This window comes from Anguilla anguilla, chromosome 12 (genome assembly GCF_013347855.1).
Source record: "Anguilla anguilla isolate fAngAng1 chromosome 12, fAngAng1.pri, whole genome shotgun sequence".
Classification (NCBI taxonomy): domain Eukaryota; kingdom Metazoa; phylum Chordata; class Actinopteri; order Anguilliformes; family Anguillidae; genus Anguilla; species Anguilla anguilla.
The window spans coordinates 19,345,457-19,359,945 of NC_049212.1; the positions used below are offsets into that span (position 1 = coordinate 19,345,457).

Below are 14,489 nucleotides of genomic sequence, written 5' to 3' on the forward strand. Positions count from 1 at the left end.
GGATAATGTGAAAAAAATCTGCTGGCAGTCTGGGTTTAGGTTGTCATTGGGTCTTTCAGCAAGATAATGACCCAAAGCATACATCCAAGTTTGTCCAAAGATTTCTGAAGGACACCAAAATCAGACCTGGATTGGTCAAAGCCTGGGTTAAGTCCTCCTAACCACTCCGCTACACAGGAGTGAATAAACCTCTCTAACTATCTTCAAGTCGGCCATTCCTAATGAGGGCAGATGCCACACCTTAAGTGTTCCAGAAATTAGTGAAAATTCAGACCAGCAGCAGTTCCTCACAGCTCCGCCTATAGCCTCCATGACTCTGCTATTTAAAGTCGTTCCGCAGAGCCCAAACAGAGCGCTTGGGGAAACTGGTTGCTTCTCATTTGGAAAATCCTTGTTCACGTTGGCAGTGACGCAGTGGGTGTAGTTTAGTCCAACGCCGCCACCCCACAGCTCACTACAATACCTTTCAACCCATAGCAGTCTAACATTTGGGAATGCACTGTCTAGGCTACATTTTGTAGCTAACATATATACCACGAAGCGATTACTTATTATTATTATTACAGAAAAGAATGATGAACAACAATATATCAATAATGACGTAATAAAAACAGCAAACCAATAATACAATAAATACTCCTACCATGACTACTACTACTACTACTACTACTAATAATAATAATAATAATAATAATAATAATAATAATAATAATAAACCTTTGCCTGATTTATCGTACTGACTCATGCTTGCCAACTAAATTAACCCTTAAAATAATTGTCATGAGGTTACACTGGAACGGTTTTAAGATGCTACAGCTCTCTAACTTGCTGATGCTATAACTTTCTAACTTGCTGTCTAACAACTGCTGAAGCTACAACACTAAGGTTTACATTCTTGTTACTGCTACATGAGGGTGTCAGGGAGGTTTTTGGTTCATGTGTCAGTGAGATTACAGCACACTCCTCAGTTCAGCTTTACTACTGTGGATGATTTACTGTGTCTGTGTGGTCAAAAGAGGAATCCAATGAGGATCAGAGACAAAAATGTTCTAAAAAAAGAATCATAACAGTTGGTTTGTAAATAATAAATAGCCACTCCTCTGCATGTACTTAAACCAAAAAGGAATCTCTCCATGAGCTCAGGGGGCAAGACTCCAGGTGGGTATTTAAACATGAGAGAGCACCACACCCTGTCATAAAAGCATGGAGGCGATGTGGACCACACTGGTACTGGCACTGATGGCTGGAGCTCTCACCCTGACAAAGGGGGGGTCAGGGTCTGAGTGCACACTGCAGGGGACCCCCAGGCCTGTGTCTTTATCCCAGCATGGGGACTTCGTGCTCGGAGGCGTTTTTACCATCCACCACGAATTGATCAACATTGAGAACAACTATACCAGCCGACCCCAAGCACCGCAGTGTACAGGGAGGTCAGTGAAGCGAGGAAGAACATTGTACAATCTGGCCACTGTGGAGACAGTCATATGTTCAAATTCTGGGAATGCATATTTATTAGTATAAACAAAATATGTTGTGAAATTAATTACTTGGATCAATTGCAGAGTGTAGGTTAAAGATACTGTTATTTAATTTGCTCAACATTTATAATATTATGATCTCAACAGGTTAACTCCAAATCTTTAAAAAAAAAAGCTTGTTAAGTTTTTTAATTTTTTTAAATATATATATAAACGATGTTGTCGTTTTATGTTATAAAAAACTAAGATATCTTTTCTATCATTCTCAAGATAAGGCATTGTATGTCCTTGCAAGTGACGTAGTCACAATTAGATTAAAAGAGAAAATTTAGCAACTTCAGAAATATACTGTACATGTTCTGTAATTTTAGAAGTCAAATAAATATGAAATATATAAATGAGCTTAGGCTATTTATAACCCCAGTACCAAGATAAACGTTTTAAAATAATATGTGTGTTTTCATGGTGAGCCCATATAATACTTCTTTCTTATTTCAATCTAAATATGAACCATGGCCAATCAAATAAAAAAGCGCATTTTCAGTTATTTCATTTCACTTCCTTGTTGTACGTTATGTTTATTTCAATTCTTGTGACTCTTAATATTGTTTTTGCACAACAGGTTGGATTTCCGACAAATGCGCTTTGCTAGAACCATGGTTTTTGCCATCAAGGAAATCAACAACAGCTCAGAGCTCCTGCCAGGTGTAACTCTGGGCTACGAGATCCATGACTCCTGTGCCTCCGTGCCAGTAGCCGTGAAGGTTGCATTCCAGCTGGCCAATGGCATTGAGCCAGTTTTCTTTCCCAACAGGTCCTGCTCTAAGTCTGCCACTGTGCATGCTGTTGTGGGTGACTCTAACTCCACTCCTACCATCGCCATGTCCAGAATTCTCGGACCCTTCAGCATCTCCCAGGTGAGCTCCACCTGCCCAGTCCCCATTGCATGTTCCAATAAATTACCTGAAATTATTATGATATAATCATCCTTGCATTCAAAAATGTATTTGCAATGAATATAGAGATGCGCCATTAATATATAGGATATTGTCTTCATATTATGGCTTTATGTAGCCAACAGACAGAAAATATTTTTGAAAAATAAGCCTGACATTTTCATGGCAATTTGGGCTTACTTTTGCTTTTGTGAATAGACACCTATAGCCAAAATATTTCTTGCAGACTAGATTTCTCCAACAGGAAACTTTTAATTTGCTGAATGACTACAGAAATTTGTGCACAGTGCTAGTGTATTAGCGCTGAATTATAATGTGCATATTTTCTTTCACGGAGCTATAGGTGAGCTATTTTGCCACCTGTGCCTGTCTTAGTGACAAGCTGCAGTTCCCCACCTTCTCCAGGACCATCCCAAGTGACTACTACCAGGCAGCTGCCCTGGCTAGACTAGTCAAGCATTTTGGCTGGACTTGGATCGGGGCGGTGAGGAGTGACTCAGACTATGGGAACAACGGGATGGCCGCCTTCCTGCAGGCAGCACAGGCAGAGGGCATCTGTGTGGAGTACTCAGAGGCGCTCTACAGGACCAATCCCCGCACAAAAGTGCGACGCGTGGCAGAGGTCATCAGCAGGTCCACGGCCCGCGTCATTGTGGCGTTCATTGACTCGGGCGATATGCTGGTCTTGCTGTCAGAGCTGGAAGGCAGGCTGATGGCCCCACTCCAGTGGATTGGGAGTGAGGACTGGGTCACTGACCGCATGATGTTGCAGTTCCGTCTGTTTGCCGGTACAATCGGCTTCGGCATCCCCCGCTCAGTCATTCCAGGGCTGCGAGACTTCCTGTTGGACCTGGGGCCGGCACAGGTTTCCCACTCACCACTGCTCACAGAGTTCTGGGAGAGCGCTTTCGGCTGCAGCCTGGGGGGAAGTCAGATTGTAGCGGGTCAGAAACCATGCGATGGAAACCAGAATCTGCAAGATCTGCAGAACCCCTACACAGACACATCCCAGCTGCGCATCTCCAACATGGTGTACAAGGCTGTGTATGCAATAGCCCATGCCATACACAGCATCATCTGCAAAGACGAACCTAAAGCTCCACAACATTGCAACACAAGTATCCAGGTTGAGCCGCTGCAGGTAAACAGACCAACACACAATTTTTCAACTATTAAATGTTTAAAGGTATAAACACTGTTATTATTATTATTAGTATTATAAGGCTGATGTCCTAATCCTATCTGATTTAGAGATTATTCAATGTTACAGTGCAAATTACAAATAATAACTGAGTGTCACAGTTTAAGATATAGCACATAACCTACGACCTTAAAGGCCACACCAATATATAACATTCAGTTACTTAAATCCTGACTGGAACGTGAAAGAGCTGCTACATTTTTAGCTGGGCACAAAAATCTGGGAAAGAAATATACCACTGCCGAAACAGCGAGGATGTGGTTATAGGGGAATACTGAGTAGATGGTTAACATGGAGGTTGAGTGAAAGTTTAGCTAGTTACTAGCAGGTATACTATCACCTCTCTGGCTCCCTCCCATTAGGTCATGGAGCACCTGAGAAAAGTTAACTTTTCCAGGAACGGGTACACAGTCTCATTTGATGCCAATGGGGATCCAGTGGCTACTTATGAGTTGGTGAATTGGCAGGTGACGAGGGATGGGCACATGGAGTTTGAGACTGTGGGCCACTATGATGCATCTGCCCCAGATGGACAGGTTTTCATCATTAAGAAGAATATCACCTGGGCAGGCAGCCAACTGCAGGTAATTTCATTAGACAGACATAGTGGCATGTCAGAGTTGGCTCCATGTCTATTGCTGTCATATCTGTTTGAAGGTGCCTGTGTCAGTGTGCAGTGAGAGCTGTCCCCCTGGCACTCGGAAGGCTGTGCAGAGAGGAAAGCCTGTCTGCTGCTACGACTGTGTGCCTTGTGCTGAAGGAGAAATCAGCAATGCTACAGGTACAGAGAAGCAAGAATTATCCTGTCTGTGTAGCACATTAATTATACTGCATTTAGCTGAAGTAAATTCTAAATATGATTATGTTAATCAATGGACTTTGCAGGCTCTCACAAATTGGGGGAAACACTATGTGTTCATGCCAGACAACTGACGAGTTTAATTTAGGTGTAAAGACTTGAAGCAGAAAACTTGTGACTAACCCATGTTTCATCCCAAAGCCCACTGGCTCAGTTTTTCTTCAGCTCACTCCTGAACAGGGTTTTCTCTCTTTTGTGCAGATTCCCTGAACTGCATCACTTGTCCAGCTGATTACTGGTCAAATGCCAAGAAGGATGAATGTTTACCCAAACCTGTTGAGTTCTTGTCCTTCCACGAGGTTCTGGGGATCATCCTTGCAGCTTGTTCGGTGATTGGGGCCTGCTTGGCCATCATGGTGGCTTCTGTGTTTTACAGACACAGGGACACTCCCATTGTGAAAGCTAACAACTCAGAGCTGAGTTTCCTGCTGCTCTTTTCATTGAAACTGTGTTTCCTTTGCTCTCTTACCTTCATCGGCCAGCCCTCTGAGTGGTCCTGTATGCTGCGCCACACTGCGTTTGGGATCACCTTTGTCCTCTGCATCTCCTGTGTTCTGGGAAAAACAATAGTGGTGTTAATGGCCTTTAGGGCTACACTTCCAGGCAGCAATGTGATGAAGTGGTTTGGGCCTTCCCAGCAGAGACTGAGTGTTCTTGCTTTCACTCTCATACAGGTCCTTATTTGTGTACTTTGGTTAACAACATCCCCTCCATTCCCCTACAAGAACATGAAGCACTACAAAGAAAAAATCATTCTAGAATGTGATGTTGGGTCAGCAGTGGGGTTCTGGGCTGTGCTGAGTTATATTGGGCTCCTCTCTATATTGTGCTTTGGTTTTGCTTTTCTGGCCCGTAAGCTGCCTGACAACTTTAATGAAGCGAAACTCATCACATTCAGCATGCTCATATTCTGTGCAGTCTGGATCACCTTTATACCAGCTTATGTCAGCTCACCTGGGAAGTTCACTGTAGCTGTGGAGATCTTTGCAATTTTAGCTTCCAGCTTTAGCTTGATTGTTTGCATTTTTGTCCCTAAATGTTTCATTATACTGTTTCAGCCGGAGCAAAATACCAAAAAGCACATGATGGGGAAAATGCCATCAAAATCTCTTTGAAGCACACAAAGACTCCGTAGTATTGATGGATGATTGTATTTAGAATATTTGTTATGTTATTCAGCTAATGTATATTTCTTAAAGTGAAAAACATATATATCTGTAAATATCTCTATTTTTACCCCTAATATTAACTTAGCTGCGACCACAGACCATTGGGGATTTCATACCACCAATAAAAGATTGATGAATCTGAGTTCTCGTGTTTTTTGTGTTTTGTGTACATTTCTCAATTGTTCAGTCTGCCTGCAGAGGGCATGTGCTGGAGGCAGGCAGAGTCAGTCCTACTTTTTTGGGTGCTGTAGAGGGAGTGTGGTGTATGGGTGAAGTCTGCTGCCAGCCTAACAATATACATCATCATCGTGCTTGTTTTTCAGGGCTGGGAGGGCATAGCTGTTTTTGTTTCTCTCTTTCCGTAATCATTTGCTTGAAAAGTCCTGTGTGAATATGACTTTTGCAAGGGACCCCACAGTTATTTAGCCGATTTCTCTCAGGGATTCAAAGGAACACAGCATGATCAGCTGCTGTTTATTGCTTATCCACCAGCCATTCTGCAAGGGACCCCACAGATAATTAGCTGATTTCTTTCAGGGATTCAAAGAAACACTGCATGATCAGATGCTGTTTATTGCTTATCCATCAACCATTCTCCATCCAATAGGAGGGGTTTACAGGGTTAATTTTGATTTCTGAGCATAAACTTAACACCTGCTACATATGCTTGATTTGGGAATGTGCAAATAAAATCCAGCTATTTTCTACTGCCACCTCCACAGCCAGCAGGGGTTCACTGAGGTTCACGAGAGTGATTGAGCTAAGCAGTTCACACTAATAAATCTGTCCACTTCTGACCCTTATTAGAAACACAGCATTCACCAGTAACGTCAGCGTGAGACACGCTTCAGTACAAACATCCAGCAAAAGTGATATTATGGATTGTAAGTGGCAACTAAGGGAGTATTTGGTACTTCAAAGGCTTTTCAAAAGGTTATGTGGTGGTTCTGGTATATATTCAGCAGCCATAACTGAACAAAGAGGTACTGCCAATCATCGTTCTTAATGAAATTCCCTGCTCATGACCTAGATTGATATTTGTATTCAATTTCTTTGCTGATTTGTTTTGCCTTTAATCGGGTATGGACATCACTGCCAAGAAGTATGCGCTTTTGACTCCAGCCCCTCTGCCCCTATTTGATGATGTCTTTCCCTCAGACTTTAATGCCAACATCACCTAAGCCACTGCTCTTCTTAAAGTCATGGTAGCCGATTTTCTGGAAACTTGCCTTGTCCAGCATTTTTGTATACAACCATGAGCATAATGGCATGTTAATTAATTAACTGAGGAACCACAACTGTGTGGAAATACCTGCTTTCATTATACTTGGTATTCCTCAATTACTTAAGTGTTTCCTTTTGTCGGGGAAATGACTATATAGCCTAACACAGATCACCACTTTATGTAGGGAATATACTTCTATATTCTCACATGGGCGTAGCGGGGAAGCCGCAAAATTAAAAATCAGTCTCTGAAAATTATTTAGTTATCTAACCTATCCGACTATACATTTGGAACTTCAATGAATTATCAAAATGACTAATATTAATGATCATATAATTTTTTCAAAGATTTTAGAGATAACCTGAATGATATAGTTCTTGGATAGGTTATTTTGACTCAGATTGTCACATTGTGGCAACATCATAACAAACACAATGTTCTTGTTGAGAGAACAACAAGAACCCCCAGATCTCTGTAAAGACAATTGTCCCTGAAGTTGGCCCAAGACTATTTGAAACATGAGGATGAGTTTTGGAAGTCTGTCCTTTAGCGTAGTGAGACAGAACTGGAGGTTTTCGGACACATGAATGTTGTATTTGTTTTGCAAAGGAAGGGAGAGGCCTTCAGTCCTAAAAACACAGTTCCTAAAGTTAAAAACAGAGGTGTGAGCATAATGCCCTGGGGTTGTTTTGCTGATTCTGGCACAGGGAACCTAGTTTGGATAAATTGAATCATGAAAAAGAAAATTTTGTTAAAATTTTTAAGGATAATGTGAAACAAATCTGCTGCCAGTCTGGGTTTAGGTTGTCATTGGGCCTTTCAGCTAGATAATGACCCAAAGCATACATCAAAATTTGTCCAAAAACTTTTGAAGGACACCAAAATCAGACCTGGATTGGCCATCTCAAAGCCTGGGTTAAGTCCTCCTAACCACTCCGCTACACAGGAGTGAATAAACCTCTCTAACTATCTTCAAGCCGGCCATTCCTAATGAGGGCAGATGCCACACCTTAAGTGTTCCAGAAATTAGTGAAAATTCAGACCAGCAGCAGTTCCTCACAGCTCCGCCTATAGCCTCCATGACTCCGCTATTTAAAGTCGTTCCGCAGAGCCCAAACAAAGTGCGTGGGGAAACTGGTTGCTTCTCATTGGAAAATCCTTGTTCACGTTGGCAGTGACGCAGTGGGTGTAGTTTAGTCCAACGCCGCCACCCCACAGCTCACTACAATACCTTTCAACCCATAGCAGTCTAACATTTGGGAATGCACTGTCAAGGCTACATTTTGTAGCTAACATATATACCACGAAGCGACTTATTATTATCATTATTATTACAGAAAAGTATGATGAACAACAATATATCAATAATGACGTAATAAAAACAGCAAGTCAATAATACAATAAATACTCCTACCATGACTACTACTACTACTACTACTACTACTACTACTAATAATAATAATAATAATAATAATAATAAACCTTTGCCTGATTTATCGTACTGACTCATGCTTGCCAACTAAATTAACCCTTAAAATAATTGTCATGAGGTTACACTGGAACGGTTTTAAGATGCTACAGCTCTCTAACTTGCTGATGCTATAACTTTCTAACTTGTTGTCTAACAACTGCTGAAGCTACAACACTAAGGTTTACATTCTTGTTACTGCTACATGAGGGTGTCAGGGAGGTTTTTGGTTCATGTGTCAGTGAGATTGCAGCACACTCCTCAGTTCAGCTTTACTACTGTGGATGATTTACTGTGCCTGTGTGGTCAAAAGAGGAATCCAATGAGGATCAGAGACAAAAATGTTCTAAAAAAAGAATTATAACAGTTGGTTTGTAAATAATAAATAGCCACTCCTCTGCATGTACTTAAACCAAAAAGGAATCTCTCCATGAGCTCAGGGGGCAAGACTCCAGGTGGGTATTTAAACATGAGAGAGCACGACACCCTGTCATAAAAGCATGGAGGCGATGTGGCCCACACTGGTATTGGCACTGATGGCTGGAGCTCTCACCCTGACAAAGGGGGGGTCAGGGTCTGAGTGCACACTGCAGGGGACCCCCAGGTCTGCGTCTTTATCCCAGCATGGGGACTTCGTGATCGGAGGCGTTTTTACCATCCATTACAAATTGATCACCACTGAGAACAACTATACCAGCCAACCCAAAGCACCGCAGTGTACAGGGAGGTCAGTGAACGAGAAAGAACATTGTAAAATGTGGCCACTGTGGAGACAGTCATATGTTCATATTCTGGGAATGCATATTTATTAGTATAAACAAAATATGTTCATATGTTGTGAAATTAATTACTTAGATCAATTGCAGAATGTAGGTGAAATATACTGTTATTTAAATTGCTCAACATTTATAATATTATGATCTCAACAGGTTAACTCCAAATCTTTAAAAAAAAAGCTTGTTAAGTTTTTTTTTTTATAAACGATGTCATCGTTTTATTATGTTATAAAAAACTAAGATATCTTTTCTATCATTCTCAAGATAAGGCATTGTATGTCCTTGCAAGAGTGACATAGTCACAATTAGATTAAAAGAGAAAATTTAGCAACTTCAGAAATATACTGTACATGTTCTGTAATTTTAGAAGTCAAATAAATATGAAATATATAAATGAGCTTAGGCTATTTATAACCCCAGTACCAAGATAAACTTTTTAGAATAATATGTGTGTTTTCATGGTTAGCCCATATAATACTTCTTTCTTATTTCAATCTAAATATGAACCATGGCCAATCAAATAAAAAAGCGCATTTTCAATTATTTCATTTCACTTCCTTGTTGTATGTTATGTATATTTCAATTCTTGTGACTCTTAATATTGTTTTTCACAACAGGTTGGATTTCCGACAAATGCGCTTTGCTAGAACCATGGTTTTTGCCATCAAGGAAATCAACAACAGCTCAGAGCTCCTGCCAGGTGTAACTCTGGGCTACCAGATCCATGACTCCTGTGCCTCTGTGCCAGTAGCCGTGAAGGTTGCATTCCAGCTGGCCAATGGCATTGAGCCAGTTTTCTTTCCCAACAGGTCCTGCTCAAAGTCTGCCACTGTGCATGCTGTTGTGGGTGACTCTAACTCCACTCCTACCATCGCCATGTCCAGAATTCTCGGACCCTTCGGCATCCCCCAGGTGAGCTCCACCTGCCCAGTCCCCATTGCATGTTCCAATAAATTACCTGAAATTATTATGATATAATCATCCTTGCATTCAAAAATGTATTTGCAATAAATATAGAGATGCGCCATTAATATATAGGATATTGTCTTCATATTATGGCTTTATGTAGCCAACAGACAGAAAATATTTTTGAAAAATAAGCCTGACATTTTCATGGCAATTTGGGCTTACTTTCGCTTTTGTGAATAGACACCTATAGCCAAAATATTTCTTTCAGACTAGATTTCCCCGATAGGGAACTTTTAATTTGCTGAATGACTACAGAAATTTGTGCACAGTGCTAGTGTATTAGCGCTGAATTATAATGTGCATATTTTCTTTCACGGAGCTATAGGTGAGCTATTTTGCCACCTGTGCCTGTCTTAGTGACAAGCTGCAGTTCCCCACCTTCTCCAGGACCATCCCAAGTGACTACTACCAGGCAGCTGCCCTGGCTAGACTAGTCAAGCATTTTGGCTGGACTTGGATTGGGGCGGTGAGGAGCGACTCAGACTATGGGAACAACGGGATGGCCGCCTTCCTGCAGGCCGCACAGGCAGAGGGCATCTGCGTGGAGTACTCAGAGGCGCTCTACAGGACCAACCCCCGCACAAAAGTGCAACACGTGGCAGAGGTCATCAGCAGGTCCACGGCCCGCGTCATTGTGGCGTTCATTACCTCGGGTGACATGCTGGTCTTGCTGTCGGAGCTGGAAGGCAGGCTGATGGCCCCACTCCAGTGGATTGGGAGTGAGGAATGGGTCACAGACCGCATGATGTTGCAGTTCCGTCTGTTTGCTGGTACAATCGGCTTCGGCATCCCCCGCTCTGTCATTCCAGGGCTGCGAGACTTCCTGTTGAACCTGGGGCCGGCACAGGTTTCCCACTCACCAATTCTGACAGAGTTCTGGGAGAGCGCTTTCGGCTGCAGCCTGGGGGGAAGTCAGACTGCAGCGGGTCAGAAACCATGCGATGGAAACCAGAATCTGCAAGATCTGCAGAACCCCTACACAGACACATCCCAGCTGCGCATCTCCAACATGGTGTACAAGGCTGTGTATGCAATAGCCCATGCCATACACAGCATCATCTGCACAGACGAACCTAAAGCTCCACAACATTGCAACACAAGTATCCGAGTTGAGCCACTGCAGGTAAACAGACCAACACACAATTTTTCAACTATTAAATGTTTAAGGGTATAATCACTGTTATTATTATTATTATTATTATTATAAGGCTGATGCCCTAATCCTATCTGTTTTAGAGATTATTCAATGTTACAGAGCAAATTACAAATAATAACTGAGTGAGCACAGTTTAAGATATAGCACATAACCTACTACCTAAAAGGCCACACCAATATATAGCATTCAGTTACTTAAATCCTGACTGGAACGTGAAAGAGCTGCTACATTTTTAGCTGGGCACAAAAATCTGGGAATGAAATATACCACTGCTGAAACAGCGAGGATGTGGTTATAGGGGAATACTGAGTAGATGGTTAACATGGAGGTTGAGTGAAAGTATAGCTAGTTACTAGCAGGTGTACTATCACCCCTCTGGCTCCCTCCCATTAGGTCATGGAGCATCTGAGAAAAGTTAACTTCTCCAGGAACGGGTACACAGTCTCGTTTGATGCCAATGGGGATCCAGTGGCCACTTATGAGTTGGTGAATTGGCAGGTGACGATGGATGGGCACATGGAGTTTGAGACTGTGGGCCACTATGATGCATCTGCCCCAGATGGACAGGTTTTCATCATTAAGAAGAATATCACCTGGGCAGGCAGCCAACTGCAGGTAATTTCATTAGACTGATATGGTGGCTTGTCATAGTTGGCTCCATGTCTATTGTTTATATTTGTTTGTTTATATACTGTAATATCTGTTTGAAGGTGCCTGTGTCAGTGTGCAGTGATAGCTGTGCCCCTGGCACTCGGAAGGCTGTGCAGAGAGGAAGGCCTGTTTGCTGCTACGACTGTGTGCCTTGTGCTGAGGGAGAAATCAGCAATGCTACAGGTACAGAGAAGCAAGAATTATCCTGTCTGTGTAGCACATTAATTATACTGCATTTAGCTGAAGTAAATTCTAAATATGATTATGTTAATCAATGGACTTTGCAGGCTCTCACAATTTGGGGGAAACACTATGTGTTCATGCCAGACAATGCTGATGAGTTTAATTTAGGTGTAAAGACTTGAAGCAGAAAACTTGTGACTAACCCATGTTTCATCCCACAGCCCACTGGCTCAGTTTTTCTTCGGCTCACTCCTGAACAGGGTTTTCTCTCTTTTGTGCAGATTCCTTAAACTGCATCACCTGTCCAGCTGATTACTGGTCAAATGCTGAGAAGGATGAATGTGTACCCAAATCTGTTGAGTTCTTGTCCTTCCACGAGGTTCTGGGGATCATCCTTGCAGCTTGTTCGGTGACTGGGGCCTGCTTGGCCATCATGGTGGCTTCCGTGTTTTACAGACACAGGGACACTCCCATTGTGAAAGCTAACAACTCAGAGCTGAGCTTCCTGCTGCTCTTTTCATTGAAACTGTGTTTCCTTTGCTCTCTTACCTTCATCGGCCAGCCCTCTGAGTGGTCCTGTATGCTGCGCCACACTGCGTTCGGCATCACCTTTGTCCTCTGCATCTCGTGTGTTCTGGGAAAAACAATAGTGGTGTTAATGGCCTTTAGGGCTACACTTCCAGGCAGTAATGTGATGAAGTGGTTTGGACCTCTGCAGCAGAGACTGAGTGTTCTTGCTTTCACTCTCATACAGGTCCTTATTTGTGTGCTTTGGTTAACAATATCCCCTCCTTTCCCCTACAAGAACATGAAGCACTACAAAGAAAAAATTATTCTAGAATGTGATGTAGGATCAGCAGTGGGGTTCTGGGCTGTACTGGGTTATATTGGGCTCCTCTCTATATTGTGCTTTGGTTTTGCTTTTCTGGCCCGTAAACTGCCTGACAACTTTAATGAAGCCAAATTCATCACATTCAGCATGCTCATATTCTGTGCAGTCTGGATCACCTTTATACCAGCTTATGTCAGCTCACCTGGGAAGTTCACTGTAGCTGTGGAGATCTTTGCAATTTTAGCTTCCAGCTTTAGCTTGATTGTTTGCATTTTTGTCCCTAAATGTTTCATTATACTGTTTCAGCCGGAGCAAAATACCAAAAAGCACATGATGGGGAAAATGCCATCAAAATCTCTTTGAAGCACACAAAGACTCCGTAGTATTGATGGATGATTGTATTTAGAATATTTATGTTATTCTGCTAATGTATATTTCTTAAAGTGAAAAACATATATATCTGTAAATATCTCTATTTTTACCCCTAATATTAACTTAGCTGCAACCACAGACCATTGGGGATTTCATACCACCAATAAAAGATTGATGAATCTGAGTTCTTGTGTTTTTTGTGTTTTGTGTACATTTCTCAATTGTTCAGTCTGCCTGCAGAGGGCATGTGCTGGAGGCAGGCAGAGTCAGTCCTACTTTTTTGGGTGCTGCAGAGGGAGTGTGGTGTATGGGTGAAGTCTGCTGCCAGCCTAACAATATACATCATCATCGTACTTGTTTTTCAGGGCTGGGAGGGCATAGCTGTTTTTGTTTCTCTCTTTCCGTAATCATTTGCTTGAAAAGTCCTGTGTGAATATGACTTTTGCAAGGGACCCCACAGTTATTTAGCCGATTTCTCTCAGGGATTCAAAGGAACACAGCATGATCAGCTGCTGTTTATTGCTTATCCACCAGCCATTCTGCAAGGGACCCCACAGATATTTAGCTGATTTCTTTCAGGGATTCAAAGAAACACTGCATGATCAGATGCTGTTTATTGCTTATCCATCAACCATTCTCCATCCAATAGGAGGGGTTTACAGGGTTAATTTTGATTTCTGAGCATAAACTTAACACCTGCTACATATGCTTGATTTGGGAATGTGCAAATAAAATCCAGCTATTTTCTACTGCCACCTCCACAGCCAGCAGGGGTTCACTGAGGTTCACGAGAGTGATTGAGCTAAGCAGTTCACACTAATAAATCTGTCCACTTCTGACCCTTATTAGAAACACAGCATTCACCAGTAACGTCAGCGTGAGACACGCTTCAGTACAAACATCCAGCAAAAGTGATATTATGGATTGTAAGTGGCACCTAAGGGAGTATTTGGTACTTCAAAGGCTTTTCAAAAGGTTATGTGGTGGTTCTGGTATATATTCAGCAGCCATAACTGAACAAAGAGGTACTGCCAATCATCGTTCTTAATGAAATTCCCTGCTCATGACCTAGATTGATATTTGTATTCAATTTCTTTGCTGATTTGTTTTGCCTTTAATCGGGTATGGACATCACTGCCAAGAAGTATGCGCTTTTGACTCCAGCCCCTCTGCCCCTATTTGATGATGTCTTTC

General features: G+C 42.2%; 2 protein-coding genes across 5 annotated transcripts; both read left to right on the top strand.

Moving 5' to 3' along the window:
- Positions 1-1,170: 1,170 nt before the first annotated feature.
- LOC118209455 (extracellular calcium-sensing receptor-like) lies at positions 1,171-5,805 on the top strand. 3 transcript variants are annotated; one of them, XM_035384770.1, is made up of 6 exons: positions 1,171-1,430; positions 2,101-2,395; positions 2,778-3,575; positions 3,998-4,219; positions 4,293-4,416; positions 4,696-5,805. In XM_035384770.1, exons 1-6 carry the CDS (start codon positions 1,204-1,206, stop codon positions 5,607-5,609), a joined length of 2,580 nt encoding a protein of 859 aa, XP_035240661.1. In that variant the 5' UTR covers positions 1,171-1,203; the 3' UTR covers positions 5,610-5,805. The 3 variants fall into 3 exon arrangements, with proteins under 3 accessions (XP_035240661.1, XP_035240662.1, XP_035240663.1); XM_035384771.1 differs by having other exon boundaries at positions 4,103-4,219; XM_035384772.1 differs by having other exon boundaries at positions 1,172-1,430; positions 2,293-2,395.
- A 3,061-nt stretch (positions 5,806-8,866) lies between these two features.
- Positions 8,867-13,479, top strand: LOC118209465 (extracellular calcium-sensing receptor-like). Of its 2 annotated transcripts, none has more exons than XM_035384785.1 (6): positions 8,867-9,083; positions 9,750-10,044; positions 10,427-11,224; positions 11,651-11,872; positions 11,968-12,091; positions 12,373-13,479. In XM_035384785.1, exons 1-6 carry the CDS (start codon positions 8,893-8,895, stop codon positions 13,284-13,286), a joined length of 2,544 nt encoding a protein of 847 aa, XP_035240676.1. In that variant the 5' UTR covers positions 8,867-8,892; the 3' UTR covers positions 13,287-13,479. The 2 variants fall into 2 exon arrangements, with proteins under 2 accessions (XP_035240676.1, XP_035240677.1); XM_035384786.1 differs by having other exon boundaries at positions 9,942-10,044.
- The last annotated feature ends 1,010 nt before the right edge of the window (positions 13,480-14,489 follow it).

Bases quoted from the DNA above. Each gene is read 5' to 3' on its own strand.
- LOC118209455 (XM_035384770.1), top strand. From the start codon at position 1,204: ATGGAGGCGATGTGGACCACACTGGTACTGGCACTGATGGCTGGAGCT. The intron at 2,396-2,777 runs GTGAGCTCCACC...ACGGAGCTATAG, and splicing joins GACCCTTCAGCATCTCCCAG to GTGAGCTATTTTGCCACCTG. The intron at 4,220-4,292 runs GTAATTTCATTA...ATCTGTTTGAAG, and splicing joins GGGCAGGCAGCCAACTGCAG to GTGCCTGTGTCAGTGTGCAG.
- LOC118209465 (XM_035384785.1), top strand. From the start codon at position 8,893: ATGGCTGGAGCTCTCACCCTGACAAAGGGGGGGTCAGGGTCTGAGTGC. The intron at 10,045-10,426 runs GTGAGCTCCACC...ACGGAGCTATAG, and splicing joins GACCCTTCGGCATCCCCCAG to GTGAGCTATTTTGCCACCTG. The intron at 11,225-11,650 runs GTAAACAGACCA...CCCTCCCATTAG, and splicing joins TCCGAGTTGAGCCACTGCAG to GTCATGGAGCATCTGAGAAA.